Source organism: Fundulus heteroclitus, chromosome 3 (genome assembly GCF_011125445.2).
Source record: "Fundulus heteroclitus isolate FHET01 chromosome 3, MU-UCD_Fhet_4.1, whole genome shotgun sequence".
Taxonomy (NCBI): Eukaryota; Metazoa; Chordata; class Actinopteri; order Cyprinodontiformes; family Fundulidae; genus Fundulus; species Fundulus heteroclitus.
Genome location: NC_046363.1, coordinates 28,145,086 through 28,164,921, shown reverse-complemented (window position 1 = coordinate 28,164,921; position 19,836 = coordinate 28,145,086). Strand labels below are relative to the sequence as shown.

The 19,836-nt window shown below is 39.1% G+C and overlaps 1 protein-coding gene across 1 annotated transcript in view; it reads right to left on the bottom strand.

Annotated features, from left to right (window-relative positions):
- The window catches only part of ephb6 (eph receptor B6), a 63,882-nt gene that overhangs the window by 27,495 nt on the left and 16,551 nt on the right, over positions 1-19,836 (bottom strand). Inside the window, exons 2-4 of the mRNA XM_021322894.2 lie at positions 18,204-18,476; positions 12,237-12,406; positions 11,838-12,133 (exon numbers count right to left, since the gene is read on the bottom strand). Of these exons, the coding sequence (XP_021178569.2) occupies positions 11,838-12,133; positions 12,237-12,406; positions 18,204-18,476 (739 nt within the window). The remainder of the gene's footprint in view (positions 1-11,837; positions 12,134-12,236; positions 12,407-18,203; positions 18,477-19,836) is intronic.

Below are 19,836 nucleotides of genomic sequence, written 5' to 3'. Positions count from 1 at the left end.
CACTGATGGTGTTCTCTCTGCTATCCTCTGCACTTAGGCTGCCAAGAGCAAAAGCTTTGGCGACGCGCACGAGTGCTTTCTCTAAATAAGTTTATATAAGGTTTTAGGAGGACGCTGGATTAAGTTATACGACTTTATCTTGAGATGAGGATTAGCTTCTTTTAATTTTATTTCCCTAAAGACAGCATGTGTTCACTGCTCAGAGAGTTCTATATGGGGCCATTTGCTTTGCCATTGTGCACTTTAAACATTATAATTTCATAACAATAGGAATTTATCAAACAAATAACATAGTTCACTGTTCTTTGGTAATTATTGGACATATAATGCTTAAACAAACTTTGCATTATGGATATCAAACAGCAAACATCTAGGGTTAGTTAGGGTGTTTTGAAGTCGGGAGCTTTTACAAGCAGTCAGTATCTTACCTGTAGTAGACTGCTCTCTGATGACTTCCCTTTAGAGAAACAGATCAGCAACTGATTTGTATTCCCTCTGTCTATTTAGTATTAGAATTTATGTCAACAAAACAAAAGTTGTAGTACTTTGGAGGGGAGCAGCCCCTGTCAATGTCTGTCCACCAGATTGGTCACTATGATAATAAACCTCTGCACCAGCTGGTTAGGTTTGTCTTGAGTAGCAATTAATGACAACCCAGCAGCCAAAGACACAAACACCGAAGAACTGTACTGAAAATGAAATAAATCCACATAGTTGACGAAGTGGCTTAACAAATACACATTTTCTCATCTTAAACAACCAAAAGAAGGAAAAGAGAGGCACAAGAAAACATTCTGCTGTGTAGAAACAATCCATCTGTTTGGATTATTTTGCACTGTTTGTGCAGATGAATACCTCATCTTGCTTCAGTGCATTCACAATCCATACTCAATAAGGATCAGGTATTATAATTAAGTTAAGAACAGGCTCTCAAATTGATAAACTGTGCCGATTGACATCCTCATTGCTAACCTTCCTCCAGGGTTTAGTGTGGAATTCCGCGAAGCATCATTTAAGCCATTTTACTTTAGAGTAAATATCGCATGCCCTTTTCTGACACTCCAGTACACTCAATAAAATCCGCAACATACAATTGATTTGGTTTGTCTGTGCATGTTCAACGACAATCATCAGGTTGGCCTGGAAACATCCTGCAGCGAGGTCAAGCCAGAGGTCAACATTGATCCTTTACGTCATCGATTATTCTCTTTGTGTTTTTCCCTGAAGCAGGAACTCATTTAATATATTAGACCTGAAAAGACTTAACATTGGTTTATTGTGAGTACTCATAACCATTAAGAAAAATCTGCAAATATTTAGTTCAGTGAAAAAACTTTAACATGCCCTATAATGTTGTCCTATGCAATATTACTAAGTATATGTTTGGAACAAGAGCATTATCCTCTACAGTCTACTTTAAAAATATATTTCAATGAAACAATATACTTTCCTTTATTAATTGAATGTTAAAATGGTTGTTTCTGTATTTTCAATGGGAAGAATCTTGGAAAAAGGTCTGTGAGACTAAACTTTACTTTTCATTATTTTTAACCAGCACAGGAAACATCTTTAAAAAGCACCTCCAATTAAATATTTCAGATTATCAAACACATTTTTATGTCAGCCAATGATAACCATATTAATAACAAAATTAAACTGATTGTGTGTTTTTATTACTGTGACTCTGTGTCTGTGAAAAGCACTATAAAGCTTACTTACTTTCCTTTTTTTAAGGGGAAAAGGCTACCTAAACCAACCTGTAAGTAATCCATCGTCTTGTTAAATCATTACATTTCTGATTAGATATATCTTGCTATGAAAAACTGAGCTCGTTTTCACTTGCTACATCTAGGCATGTCAGTATAAAGAGAAACCCTGTCTGCAAAGATGAAGCAGACTAAAAGATCTTAATACGCAACAGATCAGGCCCAGATATAAAGACATTCAAGAGAAACAAAATAGTTTGGCTTTGGGACTCCAACAAACCGCAGTGAGAGCCATTATCCAAAAATGGGAAAAAAAACATGGAAGAACCTTCCAGAGAGTAACTGGCCAACCACAATTACTCCAAGGGTGCACTGAGGACTCATCTTGGCAGTTGTAAAAGAACCCAGAACATAATTCAAAGCACCCCAGACCTCACTTACCTCAGCTGAGGTCAATATTCATGATTCAACGATAAGAAATAGAGTGAACAAAACCTGGATGCGTGGAATAAATCCAGAGTCACTTTAGACACAAGAGACCTTCCTCACAGGTCTGTCTCTCAGGTCAATCTTGATCACTAAAACGTCTGAAAACCCTCTGTGGACTAACCCAACAGAAGTGAAAAGCAGCATTTCAGAAGGTGGTGGTGGTAGTGTGATGGTCTGAGGTTGCTTTGCGGTTTCAGGATCTGCATGACTCGTCTTCAGCAGGACAACGAAACGCACCGGCACTTCCAAGCAGAATAGATTAACCTCTTAAGACGCTGGTGAAGATTCTCAGTCATCCAGGTCATGGTCATTCCAAAAAAAGTAAAAAACAAAGCAACTGGACTTGTTTTCCGTAGTTTGTACTTTTTTTGGAACCTCTTAAAACCCGATGATGTTAGTCTAAAAAGGCTTTTGATGCCGGAAAAATGTTTCTCTTCAAAACATATATTTTGAGAAACTGATCTTTTTCATCCTTTTTTTCAGGTGTCTAAAAGCCTATGTTTGGACTAAAGTTCTCGGGCCTTAAGAGATTAAAAGAAAAGGAAATGCGGGTTTCAAAATGGCCTCAAAAGGCCAGACGTAACTCCAATGGAGATCTTGTTGAGTTATCCTAAATTGGATGCTGATACCTGAAAATGCTCCAGTGTGACTGAAACAATTCAGCTAAACAGAAGGGGCAAAAAGTCCTCCACGGCGATGTCAAAGGATCATTGCTAGCTGTTAGGTTTGTTTAGACAGGGTTTCCCCTTAATAACTGGCTCATAATTTGAAAATAGATTTCTGTATTTATCTCTGTCTGATATGAAAATGTATTTAATGATCTGAAGCCTTTATGTGTGGCGAATAAGGCATAATAAAAACCTTTGAGGGGGCAAAAACACGGGAGACAAACCATAGAGTTTTGTACTGACTAACATCTCTAAGATGACAAATCAGGACACCCTGACATGTGGAAATATTTCAGAGTCAGGTCACACTCACAAACAGCAGGAAATAGCACCAAATGAAGTCAAGGCTCGTTTTGGCTTTTGGCACTAATCTCTGTCCCAAATCCTCATCTGTAGCTTAGAGGGAATCAAATAAAAAGCGTCTGTCTGCGGACGAAGTGACGCCAGGAGGAAGCAGCTCTGGGGGGGCCAGAAAAATTAAAGGACTGTTTCATGTTTTGCTGAACAGGTGTAATTATGTCACGCGGTCAGTCATGTTTCTGTGTGCTCTCCCTGCTTCCCGCTTCTCCATACGAAATGAAAATGCCAAAAAGCCAACACCTCTTTACGCCGTTTGGCAGGAAAAAGATTAAAAACCAGCAGGCAGCTGTTGGAGCAATCATCCTCTGTCGTTTTTTTTTCCCACAAAAGTACAAGCAAAATTCTGACATCTGAATGTTACACTGTCCAGTCACAATTTGGGTGCGCATTTAAATGTAATAAACAGTCCTATGAATATTTTAAAAAGGGTTTTCAGTTATCTGTTTACCAAAAAAAAAAAATGCTATCTTTGTTTTTTGCAAGTGTCCAATGTCTCAGTCAGTGTCTCAATTTATCATCAGCCCAACTGTTGTTTTTGTGACTGTGACGCCAGAAGAATGAAGAAGCATGTGACAGATTAACAGAGGCTTACACAATTCTCAAAGGAGTTGAGATCTGGACATGTGAAAATGATGTCTCATGCTTTCTGGACTATTTTTTTTCTCTCTCAACTTGAGCCCTAAATGCTGCCATCTTGGAATATGTCCATGCAACAGGAGATTTATTCCTGGGAAAATCTAGTGGCAGAGTTTGTGCAACAGTAATGCAGAGTTTCCACCTGTTATCCACATACAAACTATGTGCTTTGGCAGGATTAAACTTTTGACTGAAAACTCCACGTTTTAGCTGATATGTGATATGTGTCAGACAGAATGGCAGAAATAAGGTCATAATCCAAAGGCGACTGAGGATTGTATATGAAAGATCAGAGATAGGCAGACAAATCCAAACTGTAGGCAAGGCCTGTAGATCAACGCTTAGGAACAGAGTCGATGTCCAGAAATCAGAAGCTCAGGAACAGTCTGACCTGGGCAAGACGAGACAGACCAAGGTCACAACATAGAGGTCATGCATGAAAAAAACCTGCTGGCAATCTGCTAACAAGATTTTACAATAATCTGGCACTGAACGAGTGGCTGTGGAGTGCTGTGGTAGTTTAGGAAACAGGTGCAAAGTATTAAGATGACTGCAGTGCTGAAGATCACAGGTGAGAGACATGAGGTTGATCACAGTGGAGCAGGTGGACGTGGAGGAACCCAGGAAGCTGAATAGCACAAATTAAGACAATAGTATAATCTTCTTGGTTAATCTGTGTTTTCTTTTGTATTTTAAGGGCTAGGGTGTGTTGTCAATTCATGTTTATGTTATTTCCATCAACTGAATTTTATTAGGAGTTCTACTTCTTGTCCAGCAGGGGACATTTCCTAACAGAGGTTAAAAAAACAAACAAAACAACAACAATACAATAAATAAAAATTCAGGAATTTTAGTTGTTGTCCCAGTATGTTTAGCTAGTCAACTGGTCTTCTTGTTTTTGGGTGCATAAGTATAATAAACTAAAGAGCAGTAATGGAATCTGTGGAAACTACTCTGCACATGCAACTGTTAATGGGAAAAAATTGTAAAAAGCATTAAAATAAGAAACTGTTTTATTGCCGTAGTGCAAACCCACCCTGAGAAAGTTAGAAAATCAACCCAATGTTTAGTCCACTTTATTCATTGGGGAGAGACAAGCATTGAGCATTTTAGCAACATGCATGCAGGTCTGGGATGAAAGAAATATACATGTGGAAGGTATCTGATGGACCCTGCTTAAGTATGGTGGAGGATTTATGATGCTGTGGAAGTAGGGCTGGATGATTTATAAAAATAGAATATTGATAAAATAGAAATCATAATTATCAACAAATTCAAAACATATTTTAAGTGCAGCCCTGGCCATTTTGTGCTGTTGCTTAACAACCTATCTTTAGATACAAAAATTCAAACTCAACCCTTTATTCAATCAAAGAAAAAAGAACGCATACTATCTGAACTCTTTGAAAGTGGCGGAGCTTGGTGTTGGATCATTCCTGGGTCTGCGTTTGTGATTAGTTGGGAGGATGTAATGACTGTAATATTAACCTACATGGCTAGAATGCAAAAGGAAAGAAAACTGCTGTTCTATTGAACTTTTTATCAATCTCTTATTTCTACCATCGATATGCATCTATATATATATATATATATATATATATATATATATATATATATATATATATATATATATATATATATATATATATATATACCCAGACAGGTCACCCGTCTATCACAGCTGTTTCTTTGGCCGTTTTCCTAATTAAAAATGGTTATTTCTTCATGTGATTGGGGGTTTCTACAGTGCACTGTAGCCACTGAAGCCAGTGAATGGGTAAATGACTGACTGTAGAGTAATTATAAAGCGCTTTAGGGTCATCAGACTTGATAAAGCGCTTTATAAGTACAAGCCATTTACTATCAACAGAATCATCTGAAGTGCCAGATTCCAATCTTTTAATAATAAAAGACAATAAAATCTGATTTCCATATTTGGTACTAGATTGGATACGCATCCAATAGTTTTTGAAGCATTCGCAGTGTGCATGATCATGTTGCGTTTTATGAGTTTGACATCATATATGTGAGTAATTCTACACCAGAGGAAGCCAGCTGATGATAAATCCTGACGTAAACAATGGCTGAATTGTGCCAACACTTTGGATGGAGCTAATCAGTGGAAAGACAGAAGTTGCTGTCAATGCTCTGCACAAGGCTATTGTTATTAGTCGTGTGGTCTTTTTTCTTTGCTTCCTTCATGTTGTTATTATGTTGGGACAAAATAGTCAGCTCTCATTGCTCAACAACTTTAAAATCGATCCATAGATCCATAGACAGCGGCGTCCATCATTACTTGGTGCTGGTGTGTGACATCTACATTCTTCTTCTCCGAATGCGGGTCACTTTGGGACCACGAACCATTCAGACTAAAGTCTGATGGCAATTGCTTTTAAATAGTTACGTGAACGTCCACGCAAGTAAAATCGTATTTGAGCAAAAAATCAGAATTGAGCATCAAGACCTGCATTGTCAAGTCATTTACATGAAATGCAAACTGTTTAACAGGTGTAGCCATTAAGGTCTTTAAATGAGTGAGTTATGTTTTATGTATGACTTTAGTTTTCTGTCTGAAAGACTTTCCCTGTGGCTTATGAACTGGTGCTTTATAGACTTTAGCAGGCTTTGTCTTTAGCAAATTTCAATTTAAAACAAACTTTGGATATGTTGGCAAAATAATCAAAAGATCACAGATCAGAACAGACAAAAACAGTGGGTAAAAAACAAGATGGGTGCATTGTTGTTGTTGTTTTAAATTCTTCAGTAATTATGGAAAATTGAGCAATTTTGTGGATGACTACATTTCACTTGTGCTTGAATAAAAAATGCATATGCTACATGCCGGCAGTTTGTGGTCCTTGGAATGAATTTGAAGTTTTACAATAAATAGGACTGGAAACATCTTGTGACTTTAAATAAATGGGTGCACCCATTTATTGAACTTGGCTAAATATAGCTCATAAAAATAAATAAATGAATAAAAGTTAGGAAATTAGTTATAAAAAAAGGAAATGTGTTTTTTTTTTTTTTTGCAGTGAAAGAATGCCAATCACTGACATAATAATAATAATAATAATAATAATAATAATAATAATAATAATAATAATAATAATAATAATAATAATAATAATAATAATAATAATAATAAAGATTTGAACCTTTTTTATTTACACCTCATAAAAAAGTTAATCTTCTCATTTTAGAAATCTGGATTTTAGGAACAAGATTTCCAAGAAAGAGAACCTTTGGTGCTCCTCTCTGCTGGGAACAAAGGTTGGGTCCTGTTAATAATTTCCAGTTAACCATCTGCCTCTTTCCATACCTCTCCCATGGAGCCCAAGAGGACAACAATGCACGGACGCCAAACTACATCATTAGTCAGTGAAGTGATCAACAAATCATAATCAAAGGAGAGCTGGAACTAAAAGCCAGAGTAGCGTGAGCAGCGACGTGTTGGGACAGTTTGAAGACAGTCGCTGGAGGTTTTTACTGCGGCAGCCGAGTGGTTTCAAGCGTTGGTTTGTCAGCAGACATCAGAAAGACGCGGCAAACACAAAGCGGCAGGCTTTTCACAGCTGACTTGGCAAGACTGAAGAATAACTGTTAGTTAAGACTTGAGCAATTACGCCAGGTGAAATTCCAGGAAGAAAATCCATTTTTGACTGTAATCCTTCTATTTCAAGGCCCCCGTGGGGTAAATATCAGAACCGCAGGGAGATCAACTTGAACTTACGCGCATATACAAAAAACCTTTCCAAACTCTACCCTCCTTTCACTTCTCGTCTTTACATTTTTTTGCCTGTTCAGTTCTTTAAGTCATTAGCTTGCATCCTCCTATCCTTCAGTCTCTCCCCAGTTTTCCTCCACTCTCTCCCCCTGCGGTTTCTGTCACTTGTTCACAGACGAGTGGCCATTACATCGCCATGACCTAAATGTGTCACTTCCCTCCCACTACGGTTCTTTCCTTCTCTTCCTCCCCTCCTCCCGCTCTCTTCATATATCCCTTCCCATCCATCTGGACGTCTCTCTGTTTTTTTTTTTTTCTTAATCTTTTCTCCCCTGTACACATTTTAAGAAGTGCAAAGTGCTCCTTGACCAGTTATGCCATCGCTGACCTTATTATAATCTCTCTGTCTTTTGGCTGCATGCCTCCCGTCTTCTTTTGATCCGTTGATCCCACTTTGACTGTAAATTATCTGTGTTTCTGGATGAAAAACCTCCAGTGATTACAAACCGTATGGATAGGATACTCTCCGCATCTCAGCCTCTCTGCCTGTCTGCCTGCCCTCAATTCCCTCTGGTCTCCTGGTCAATCACAGAAGTGTATCAGAGCGACAGCAGTATTGATTGAGAGGCTCCACGGCTCAGAAAAAAAAAAAAAACTGAGAGGAGAACTGACAGGAGGAAAAGATCGGTCCAAACAGCTGAATGTCTGCGAGGGCAGATCTTTGGACACCTGAATTCAAATGAGCACACCTACAAAGACTGTTAGAAGGCAATGTCACAACACGTCAAGGCTGGATTACCCGTAAGGAGGAGAAGTACCTTGTGGGAACAGGAGGTCTTTGTCACATGTCTGCTTCCACTCTAGGTAACGTTTATCACTACAGCAAGACTTTCAAGGCCATTTGTTCTGTTAAGAAATCACCTGTAAATATAATGCTTGAGAGTGGCAACTACTTTAGCTGTGAGTGTGGCAACTACTTTAGCTGTGTCTTGCAAAAAAAGCTTCCTACGTCTTGAACTTCCTGAGAGTTTATTGTGTCACAACCGCAGATGTCAAAGTTTTTTTTTTTTTTTTTGTGATTATACGTGATAGACCAACACAAAGTATCGGATAAATCTCAAAGGGAAGAAATCGTGTACGGAGAAACGATCAAGACCTTCAGGAAATGCCTCTACCAGCTTTCCAAATCCAGAGCCTGACTTTATTCCTGATTTTTCTATGCAAAATAGCTTAAATGTAGTCAGACTGGGTGGAATGCAACTGTGGGCATCACTTATGACTGTATGTTTAGGGTTGTTGTCCTGCAGTCAAACTCTCAAGTCTTTTGCGCTTTCTAACAGGTATTTTTTTCCCCAGTTTTTAGCACAATGTTCCCCATCAACTCTGCTCAGTCCAAAATTCCCATGTGTAGAAAAAAAAAAATCCCCTGCTCGTGATGCTGCCGCCACCATGTTTTAAGGTGGGAATGGTGCGTTAACCATTGCCTTTTAGGCGACATGTGATCAGAACATCTACTGCTGCATGTTTTCTGTCTCACCTACATGGCTGTCTTCTAGCCACTCTTCAGCAAAAGACATATATGTGGAGTGCAAAACTGCTAGTTTTCCAGTGGACAGATTCTCCCATCTGATCTGTAGATCTCTTCGGCTCCTTCCGGGTTACCATGGGCCTCTTGGCCGCTTCTCTGATTAATGTTGTGTCTTGTTCGATTTGCAGCAGGTTCAGAGGAAATGAACAGAGCTCCATGATAAGACTGCGGTACAGTTTCAAGCTGAACTGAACAATCAGTTAATGGCTGGAATCTGACCATTTTTAGCAGAGCTGCACAATATTTTGACTCGTCACCGTAGGTTTGGACTGCTTGCATGCAATATTTGGTAGGATATTGTATTTCAAGGGTCAGTGTATATCTCTTGACCACTGCTGTTTGGCTATCATTGCCCTTGATTTCGAGATTGATGTATATTGGTAGAGACTGTGATGCTACATCTCATAAAAAATTGCGGGGACATTGTGATGAAGTAAAAGAAAATAGGGAGTCAGGAAAACAGTATCTAACTGCAATCAATATAGTAATCACAATATTAAGCAAAAATTTGACAATTACAAGTTGTCCTAATAATATTCAAGTTGGTCGGCCCTGACTATTGGCTGCCTGGGAAAAAAAAAAAAAAAAAAATCATCTTTTTTTAATCAATGAAGCCACCATGTGCGAATAATTTCAGCTGATAACAACTCTGCTGGGTTTGGTAGTTAATACAGAATAAAGTACAGTCATAATTAGCGTTTTCATGTATGAAATAGATGCTGTATTTTCTAGGGACATGTCGAGACATATCTGTGATACATTCAGGCTGCAATGGAGCAAGAGAGAGCAAAACTTTCAGCACGACAACTGAGACTGATGTTAATATGTAACGCTAGCTACACTAATCACTAGCATAAGCTCCTAAAGGTAGTTTTAAATATCAAATTTGCAATAATTTTAACCTTGCTTTGAAGTAATTATCTTTATTTGTCATTGCAACATACATTCCAATATAATTTGTCCATGAAATCTTAGAAAACTTTGTTACTTTTTTAGACACACAGGGTGTCTTTGCCACTGTTATTAATATAAGAAAATAAAATCTTACCAAAAAGGCTCATAAAAACCTTTTTGAATGTTGTTTTTCTTTTTTTCCTTTTTTAACAGCTTCTCCCATTTCAGTTCGGAAAGTGAAAGCGGACTCAGCCAAAATTAGTATCGGAATGGCAAAGCTTTGCCAAACACGGAAACCAGAAGTCGGCCACAAGACTCTGATCGGTGCTCATCTCACTCAGCAATGTTTAAGGGACTAAAATGACCTCAGCATGTGGTTTGGAGGGACTGAGGCTCTTTTGGCTCAGGAATGTAGAGCTTTTATGCTTCCGCACTTTTATAAGGCCCACTGTTTTATAACAGCAAATGGGCTGTGTCAATAAAAAGGCCCAGTGAGAAACTTAGGCTGGAAAGAATGTCGTGAAATGTTGTTAAACTATTCCATTTTGTGAATTTCTCGTCTGTCTTTTCATTTGCCGTTGAGATCTGAGCAGCTATAACTGATCTGAAGAAAGAAATGGTAAATAAAAGAAAGTGCTGCAGAAAAATTAAAAACCTCAAATGCTTAATCAAAACATTATGTGCACAGTTCCCTCCACATTTTGTGGCACTTCTGGCCTTCAGCTCACATCCAAAGCACTATGATCATCTCAAAGATTAAGTAAAAGATGTTGACTAAATTCCAGGTACTTTGAATTTTGTTGTACATCTCAGTCAGTATAAAAAATAATTGTAACTAAACCCTGTTGTTGTTGTTTTTTATAATACATTTTTTAAAAAGTTGACCAAAATCTATGACTTCGCTGGTAAATGTTATGAAACCACTTTACACATAAGCAGATTTGTAATGGCATCAAGAAAACAGCCTCTCACCAAATCTTTCCCATTTCTACAGAACTATAATTAAAAAGGTTAAAGAAAAACAATAATAGATGACCTTGATACCACACACAGGTAAGTCTTCAATGCAGATTATGCTTCTGCAATCAAAGCTGACTTTAGTTTAAGGTGTTTTATACATATTTGCCAGAGGTGCTTTTAATTGTAGTAAGTTGTAGATTTATCTGATAATATTTTATAACTGGACCAGTGTTTCTGTCCTATTTTGTGTGTATATGTTCTGTCTTCCATAAATCCCAGTCGGACGTCGCAGATGATCTCCTGGTTCTGCTGAAGGTTTCTTCCTGTTAAAGGGCAGTTTTTCTCTCCACTGTCACTACATGCATGCTCAGTATGAGGGATTGCTGCAAAGTCAACGACAATGCAGACGGCTTTCTACTGTTGATCCAGAAGGAGTGAATGCTGCTAGTCAATGACTCGATGCAATCCGCTGAGTTTCATTCAACAGAAAACGTTTAACCGATCTGTCCGTATGATTCGATTGAATTGACTTTGTAAAGTGTCTTGGAGATGACATGTTGTGAATTGGTATTAATAAAACAAACTGAATTTAATTGAATTCAGTGTGCTATTTATTTATTTTTTGCCAGAAACGTTGACCTTCATCCAGGACTGACTCCAATAAGGAGAGTTCATTAAAACCCAACCTGTTCTACTCAGAAGGCCAAAGTTTCTGCAGGCTTTCCTGAGGTTATTTAGACAGCTGCTTGTTTCCAATCTGTGAGTTTCTCCGATTTGTAATTAACCTCACCACAAGCCTGTGAACTCACCCAAGCAGGCAGACCCGTTGACGTTTGGCTCGTATCCTTTGTCGCAAACGCATCCTCCAACGGGCACCATCCACTCGCCTTCAGCATTGCAGTGCATGCGAGGGGGCGCCCCGCCCTGCGCTTTGCTGTGAGGGACACACGTGCCCGTCACAGGCACCAGAGCGGTCGGCTCCGCACCCGAGGGAGTCGCCGGGTAGGACGCCAAGTGGAGGCTGGTGGCTGGACAACGGCGGTAGAAGATGGAGACCCCCATGAGGGAAACGCAAGCTCCGCTGTCGACGATTGCCAAGACAAACCTGAAAGAAAGGTAAGATGTAAAGTTGGGGGATGTTAGGATCCTTTTTAGGTGCCGCGTGGAGGTAAAACACAAGACACGGAAAACAGGGCAGAGTTGATTACCCGTTCCGGGTGAGCGGAGCAAAGCTGCGTGTTTTAACATTGATGCGACTGTAGCGGTTGGGCTGATACTGGTGAGGTGAACTGGGCTCCACTTTGGAGAAACTCTTATCGGCAGCGATTGTGTCGATCTTCACCCAACCCTCCCTCGTCTCTTTCTCACCGCTAGAGGGCTAGAGAGACAAAGTGGACAAGGCACAATAAATCACTATTAGTTAAGAGAAACGTAGGATGCTGACTCTTAGGGAGATGCTAGTCATATTCTTGTCGAGTGTAACCTGGGTTTGATAGATGAGTAAAAACAAAAGAGTAGCTTTTGAAAGAAAGACATGAGAGAATATGTTAGCAGCCACAATCCCTGTTGGGTAAAATGCAAGGATGTGGAGCAAGGTGCTTTTAAGAGCTTGGTATGCTGAAACACTAAGACTACTGATCACCATGAAACACATCAAGAAAGACTTTCATACTGTGTAGATGCAGTCCATCAGTCCGAGTTTATGGGGAGACTGGATCACGTTAAATGCAAGGTGATCCTGGGCAGAAACCTGTCAATGTCTGCAAAAGATATGCGACGGGGGCCGAGGTTCACCTTCCTACAGGACAATACAATCCTACACAGACAGCAAAAGCTCCAATCGCGTTTGTTTAAAGGTTAGACCAGTGGTTTTTGATCCTGGTCCTCAGGACCCACTGTCCTGCCTGTTTTAGGTGCTCCCCTGCCTCCACACACCCGTCTTAAAAAATGTGTGATTAACAGGCCTCTGCAGCCCTTGATGTCTGCTGAAGAGGTAATGCTATCATTTGATTCAGGTGTCATGGAGCAGAGACGCATCTAAAACATGTAGGATGGTGGGTCCTTTAGGACTAGGACTGAAAACCACGAGGTTAGACCATAAATTAGATAGATAGATAGATAGATAGATAGATAGATAGATAGATAGATAGATAGATAGATAGATAGATAGATAGATAGATAGATAGATAGATAGATAGATAGATAGATAGATAGATAGATAGATAGATAGATAGATAGATAGATAGATAGATAGATAGATAGATAGATAGATAGATAGATAGATAGATAGATAGATAGATAGATAGATAGATATCTTTATTGTCATTTTGTATGCACAAAGTGCATACCGAATGAAATTTCGTTTGCATACAGCTTGAAAAAAATCACTCTAGAAATCACTCTAAAAATCACAGTAGATTGCACTATATGGCCCAGTCAAAGCCCAGAACTAAATTGAATAAAGCATATGTGGCAAAACCTGACAAACTGATAGTTATACCGGCTGCATCCAATCTGACTGAGCTTGGACTGTTTGGCGCAAAAAACGAGAAAAAAGCTGAAAAGTAAGACTCTAGATGTGGAAAAACTGATATTTATCCCAAAACATAAATCGCTGCTGCATCTTTATCCTGAAAATTAGTGCAATTTACTGTGAGTTTTTCAAGCTGTATGCAAACGAAATTTTGTTCTGTACGCACTTTGTGCATACAGAATGACAAATAAAGCTGTCTAAAGTCTAAAGTCAAAGTCTAAAAGTACCTACTACCTGCAAGTAGTTCTTCTAAATCTAAGTAATTATTCAAGGGGGCTGAATACCAATTCAGGTCCCACTTTTAGGGTATTTATTTGTAGAAAAGAACTTGAAAACTATGTATCCCTTACTCTGCACTTCGCAATAATGCTTCATGCTTTTGCATGAAGTATTTTAGGAATCATGACTGCTGACTTGAGTCTGCGCAGGTCCCAGTGGGGGTTTGTGTTTTAGGCTTTGCTTTGACTTTCAGCAAAGTGCCGTTTGTGGCTACTTTATGACACTCCGCTCCTTCCTCATTGATTTGAATTTTTAAAAAGCATTTATTTTTCCCTGAGGATGAAAATGTTTGTTTACACAAAACCTTCATGGGTACCCATTTATCTCAGCTAGAGATGCAGTGAGCAATCACCCAGAGAGGTAGTTTTCCCCTGGTCGGCTCTGAAAGCTGACGGTAGGTCAAATACAAAATAATCAGAACTACCACCATTTTCTGTCTATGAATCATAATCTCTCAGATTGTACTTTGGTGCACTATTTGAGTTTGAGTTTAACCCAGACCAAATAAATACGGACAAACACTTTGATGTATGGATGATCATTTGCTGGTGGATTTAAAACTGCTACGTTTTACGAACAATCTGCAGCACATTTTTTTCCTCCTTCATGTGTTCCTTAAGAAAAAGAAAATCTGAATGATTCAAACTCTGATGACCTCAAAGAAAATAAAAATAAAATCTTTCTGATCTCAGTCACTTGGTTTCAACACATGCTATGTAAGCAGGTTTGAGTTTTGACTGATGAGATGTTTAAGGTGAAAGCTTTTGGCTATATTGTTTTAACAGTGCGTTTTGTTTGTGTGCTTTATGTGTCAAAGACAAATCTGGATTTCGCAAAGATGACGGACAATAAAGTTACCATATTTTATCCCAAAGCTACATTTTTCTAACATTAAAAGTTGTAGCCTGTGTGTCTGATCAAAAGAAACCACTAATCTCAGCGGCTCTTTCTACAGTAATCAGAGTGATTATGCAATCAGTCATTGTTGGGCGACAATAAAAGGGCTGCAGCTTTAATGTTAACAGCGTTCAATCACTTGTGACGACTTTACTAATTCTGTCTGAAGGTACTTTGCCTCAAGCAGTGACTAAAATAATACCTGTTTAAATGTGTTGTGGCCAGACTCTACTTAATCAGGGAGTAATTTCTGCCGTACAGTCGACTCCCAGGGATTAGGAGCTTTTCATACAATGCATGAAACGGACAAGAGCTTGGCAAATTTAATATTAACCCCAGCTATAGGAACAATCAGGCAGATTTGGTAATCAACGAATCAGCATCCCAAAATTGAACACACTGTTTCAGATAGCTAATCATGAATGATGTGGTGGAAATAAAACAAAATGCGCCCAGAGGGTGTCCCGTCATTGTATTGCACTGGTTAGCTTACGATCTGAAATGGATCACAGAGCTGGTAATACTGACACATCGAAGGTCCCATGTCAACCCCTCGGGCCTGGATGCAAAGTGGCTCGCTCACGATGCCGCCGCTTCCTCCCCTTTGGTCATATTCTAGACACGCCAGCTCCTTGCAAACTGAATCATTTACATATCGACTGCTGGCAGGCTTGTGCACAAAATTAGGTCCAAAGCAGGCCAATTCTTCTGGGTACTAAATATAATTCATCAGGGAAAGTATTTAGCTAACTCAAACTGTTTTGATTTTTTATTAACGAACGGAGCTACAAGGCCCATTTTTAGAATTTGTCAAAATCACGCATTGGGAAATATAGTCCGTTCTCAATTTTTAACACCCCACCACACTATTGGGTATAAGCTCCTTTTATTTTAATGGATTTGGAAGACAGTGACGGCTATTCACAGGCATGCTGCTCTGCTCTGAAATGCCTGCTGAAATGTAGCCGTGGTTATTTTGCCTCAGGCTGAGATTCGGGAGGCTTATCTGTGAAGACATCATCGCTGTGTGAGCACTGAGCAACGCGTGGCCTTCTACACATGCGCTGCACAAAGGTCAAGTCAGTGTGTGGTGGTTGCCAGCTGATAAACGCATCGCCTGGTCATACCATCACAGCAGTCAGGATGAGGGAGGATATGGGTCTGTTAAAATAAAAATAAAATAAAAACCCGTCTCCCTTCCTTTCACCTTGGTTTTTAATTTTCAATGGCAAATGTGGGGGAAAAAAACATAGCAGAGCAGCAAGACATGTATTTAACAACAGAGTAGTGTGACTCCTTATTCCTTCAAGCTCAGACCAACTGTGATAAAAAATACTGAATAATGAACTGTTACCTGGTATGGGAATGCAATGTATTGAGATTATGTTCATCACTGCTACTGCATGCAGATTAACCTTTTTCAACAAGAAAGTGTCCTAAGTAAGCGGCATTAAGATGTATTTCCAACCATCATAAGAAATAAAATAATTTCTTATGGAAACAAGGGTTTTGGTCATTATATGCCATAAGAAAATGCTTAAGTTAATCATTCTGACCAGCTGCTGTGAGCCACAACTTTCACAGTCATTTACCTAAATGAAAATATATAGAAGGCATTGCAAAAGTATTCACACCCCTTTAACACTCTTGCTTTTTCTTCCAAAAACTGTAAACTGAAATGTATTCTGTTGGGATTTTATGTGATCCAACACAAAGTACTGTATATTTCTGAAGTGACCATGGAAATATGGTCTTTAATTTTTTTTATTATTATTTTTTTTTTGCAAATACAAAGAATGCCCCCTGAGTTAGCACGTTGTAAGATGCAATTACAACTGCAAGTCTTTTTAAGACTGTGCATACCTAGACACAGTTAATTTTTTGTAATAGGCTCCAGCCCAAGTCAGACTGGATCAAGAGCATCTACGATGATCCATTTTTAAGTCTTGCCTCAGATTATGTATTTGATTCAGGTCTGAACTTTGACAGGGCCATTCTAACACTTGAGTGTGGTTGAATCTAAACCATTTCCTCCTCCTAGCTCCTCACTTTATGTTTAGAGTTGGTGGCTCAGTCTCATACGACTGAACGCTGCTCCGTGAGATGTGCTAATTGTTCACTAATGTTCTTTACCGGACCTCTGAGGCCTTCACAGAACAGCTGGATTTATACTGAGATTAAATTACACACAGGTATGTGTAACTCCATGAAATAACTGACTTCTGAATGCATTTTACTATCTGAATTTCAGAGTAAAGGGGACTGAATACAAATCCATGCCAAATGAAAGTCATATATCATTTTCTTTCCATTTCGCAACTAGGCACTGTTCCACCAATGTCTATTAAATACTGTAAAATTAGGCGCCGTAATGTGACCCAATGTGGAAAGGTTTAATGTGTAGTAAGGGCATTGTGTATGAAATCATTGTTCATTTAGCCTGGGTTTTCCTTTTTTAAATTACCAACCTGGTAGGACCACTTTTATTTAATTTTGTTGATATAATCCCTACGTGCTTTGTTAAACAAGCACCTTTTGTGGAACTATTGTAGTCCCTTTCACTGTGAGATTTGCTATTTCCTGTAGTTCTGCAAAGGTACAAATTCAAAGAAAAAAAAATGTGGTTGAAGTTGATGTCTGTTGATCTGGGAAGCAATGAAGTGACAAAGAGGAGCTGACCCATATCCCTGAAACTGAGCCGCCTCCTTTTGGAGCAGATTTTCTTCTGATGAGATGTAAATGATGTGGGAAATGATGCAGTTGCAGAGCCACATCCCTGGTTAGACTAAGTAGGTGCAACATTGTTGGTAAAACATTCTTTTAATGTCTCCTACTGTCCTTTCTTATCTTTCTTTTTATGTCTCATGACATCCTCCAACAAAGAAAAGCTGCAAACAGCGCTGAACAAAACCCAGTTGAAATTACCTTTTTTACTACTGTCTAACTACCAAACAGCACACGTTCATCTCAAAAGACGCCTGCATGGGTTGAATGGTTGATTAATGTCCAGTGGAACAACAAAAAGGACAAAAGCTGGAAAAAAAAAAAGTGCTAAAATGTGAGGACAAAAGCTGCTTGTCATTCTCAGTGATGCTAGAAACAATATATAGCGTCTAGACAGACATGTGGTTGGGAAGCTGTGTAAATTACCAGTGCAAAGCAAAAACACATAAGGAAATACAGACTGGTTTACAATGTTGTCAAAGCTCATTCTGAAAAAAATGTCAGGAGAAGAACGCCAGTTTTTAGGTTATGAAAGGAAATAATTAATTTCCTCTCCAACTGAAGGGGTTTATCAGACCCTGGGCTGCTTTGAGGGTCCTCCTCAAGCTTTTTTTGGGGTGATTTTGGAACACAGTCAGGCAGACGTCCGACTACTTCAACACTCAGATAACTTTCCAAATAAACTTTAATTGAAAAAAAAAAAACAGAAAAGAAAAAGTTTGATTTGCGGGTTTGACCTCACCTCTGCGACCCAGGTCCTCATCAGCTCCCTCTGCGAGTCGGCCTGCTTGTAGTACAGGGTGAGCGTCTCTCGACAGGTGGGCGACGGCGTGCGCAGGCTGGCACAGTCGCGCACGGAGAAGCGCAGGGTCACAAACATCCGTGGAGCCGACTGACGGTAGAGGAAAGGTGTTGCCAGCCAGTTGTCCTGCTGCCGGGGATTCTGATTGACATTGCAGACCTCAAAGGTCCGGATGAGCTTCCCCCGGTCATCCAGGACACTGACCTCGTCCCACTGCAAGAGACGGAGACAACACAGAGAGGTGTTGAAGAGGGAAGAAAGATAAATCAGAATATTCCCTCGGATCCTACATCCTTATTTGTGAGCACTGTACAAAATATTGTTTGGTGACAAAAATGACTCATTAACTTGCTGCCAATTATCCAAATTAGAGAAATATTAACTCTTATTTGCTCCATTTGGTAATTAATTATTGATAACTAATTGGAACTGACCCAATTCTAACAGCGATTAATCATTAATTAAGAGTTTTACTTATTTAAATGGTAAAGTGACTGTTTTGAACAAATAAAAAGCATATTTATTGCCAATGTAGGCCACGTCTCGGGCCGGGCACAGAAGCCCTCCCCGCTTCTAATTAATCATGATTATAAAAAGCAGTAATTAAACCACTTGGGCCTCTCATTTAGTGCCTGGAACACGCTTCAAATGTTAGAGATAAAAACTAATGACCAAGAGATAACCTAATTAATTTCTGCATGTTTCCCCTTGAGGTAAATCCATTAGATCATTTCAGCTTTAAATGTTCTGGTTCTGCAGTTTCTGCAGGTGATGAAATATTGCTTGCTTTGCAAAAAAAAATAAAAAAATACCTGAGATAGATGACATCTAACCAGCTACCCTAAAGCTAAAGCTTAGCAGAGCTGTGAGGTATCAGCTTAGATAACGTTTTCCGATGCATGATCACAGTGATAATTCAGCATTGGAGCTTGCAAACACCGGCAAACCAAAGTCAGTAACAAGATGCAGCTAATGACCCTATGTGGTAGTAGATTTGAGATCATGGAAAAGAGGTAAAAATAATTGCAACAGCAAACGCGTCTGCTGCAGGTGTTGTGCTGAGTTGTGTTTTCAGTGCAGGGCAGAGGCAGTCGATCTAAATGGGGAAGCAGAAGTTCTCGCAAACTCAGGGTTTAGAGACAGCGCTTATATGTATATACTGTTGAATAATACTGGCTGCAGTTTCGCCTGAATTAAGACCAGCTTTAGTGTTTTCATATACCGTCGGAAATCATGCAAGCATTATGTTTTCTTAGGTGGTTGCAGCCTTCCGAAGTTCACAGCTTATAATGTTTTAAATCTAAAGTGCAAAAACAACAACAAAAAGGGCAAAGAAGAAAAATATGTCAACAACATATGAAAGCTGATTTATTTCATTTATTTTCCCTCAGTTGTTCAGGAAATCTGTTTCCTTACCCTTTGTTCACATTATTAAAACTCATTTAAAAACAACTTTCATTCATTACGGCATTTTTTTGAGACTGAATTGTGCGTTTCTTTTGTTTTTTTTTATTTGTGCTTTTGTTTTCTTCTGTTGTTTTATTGTCTGTTGCTTTTTTTATAAACAAAAACC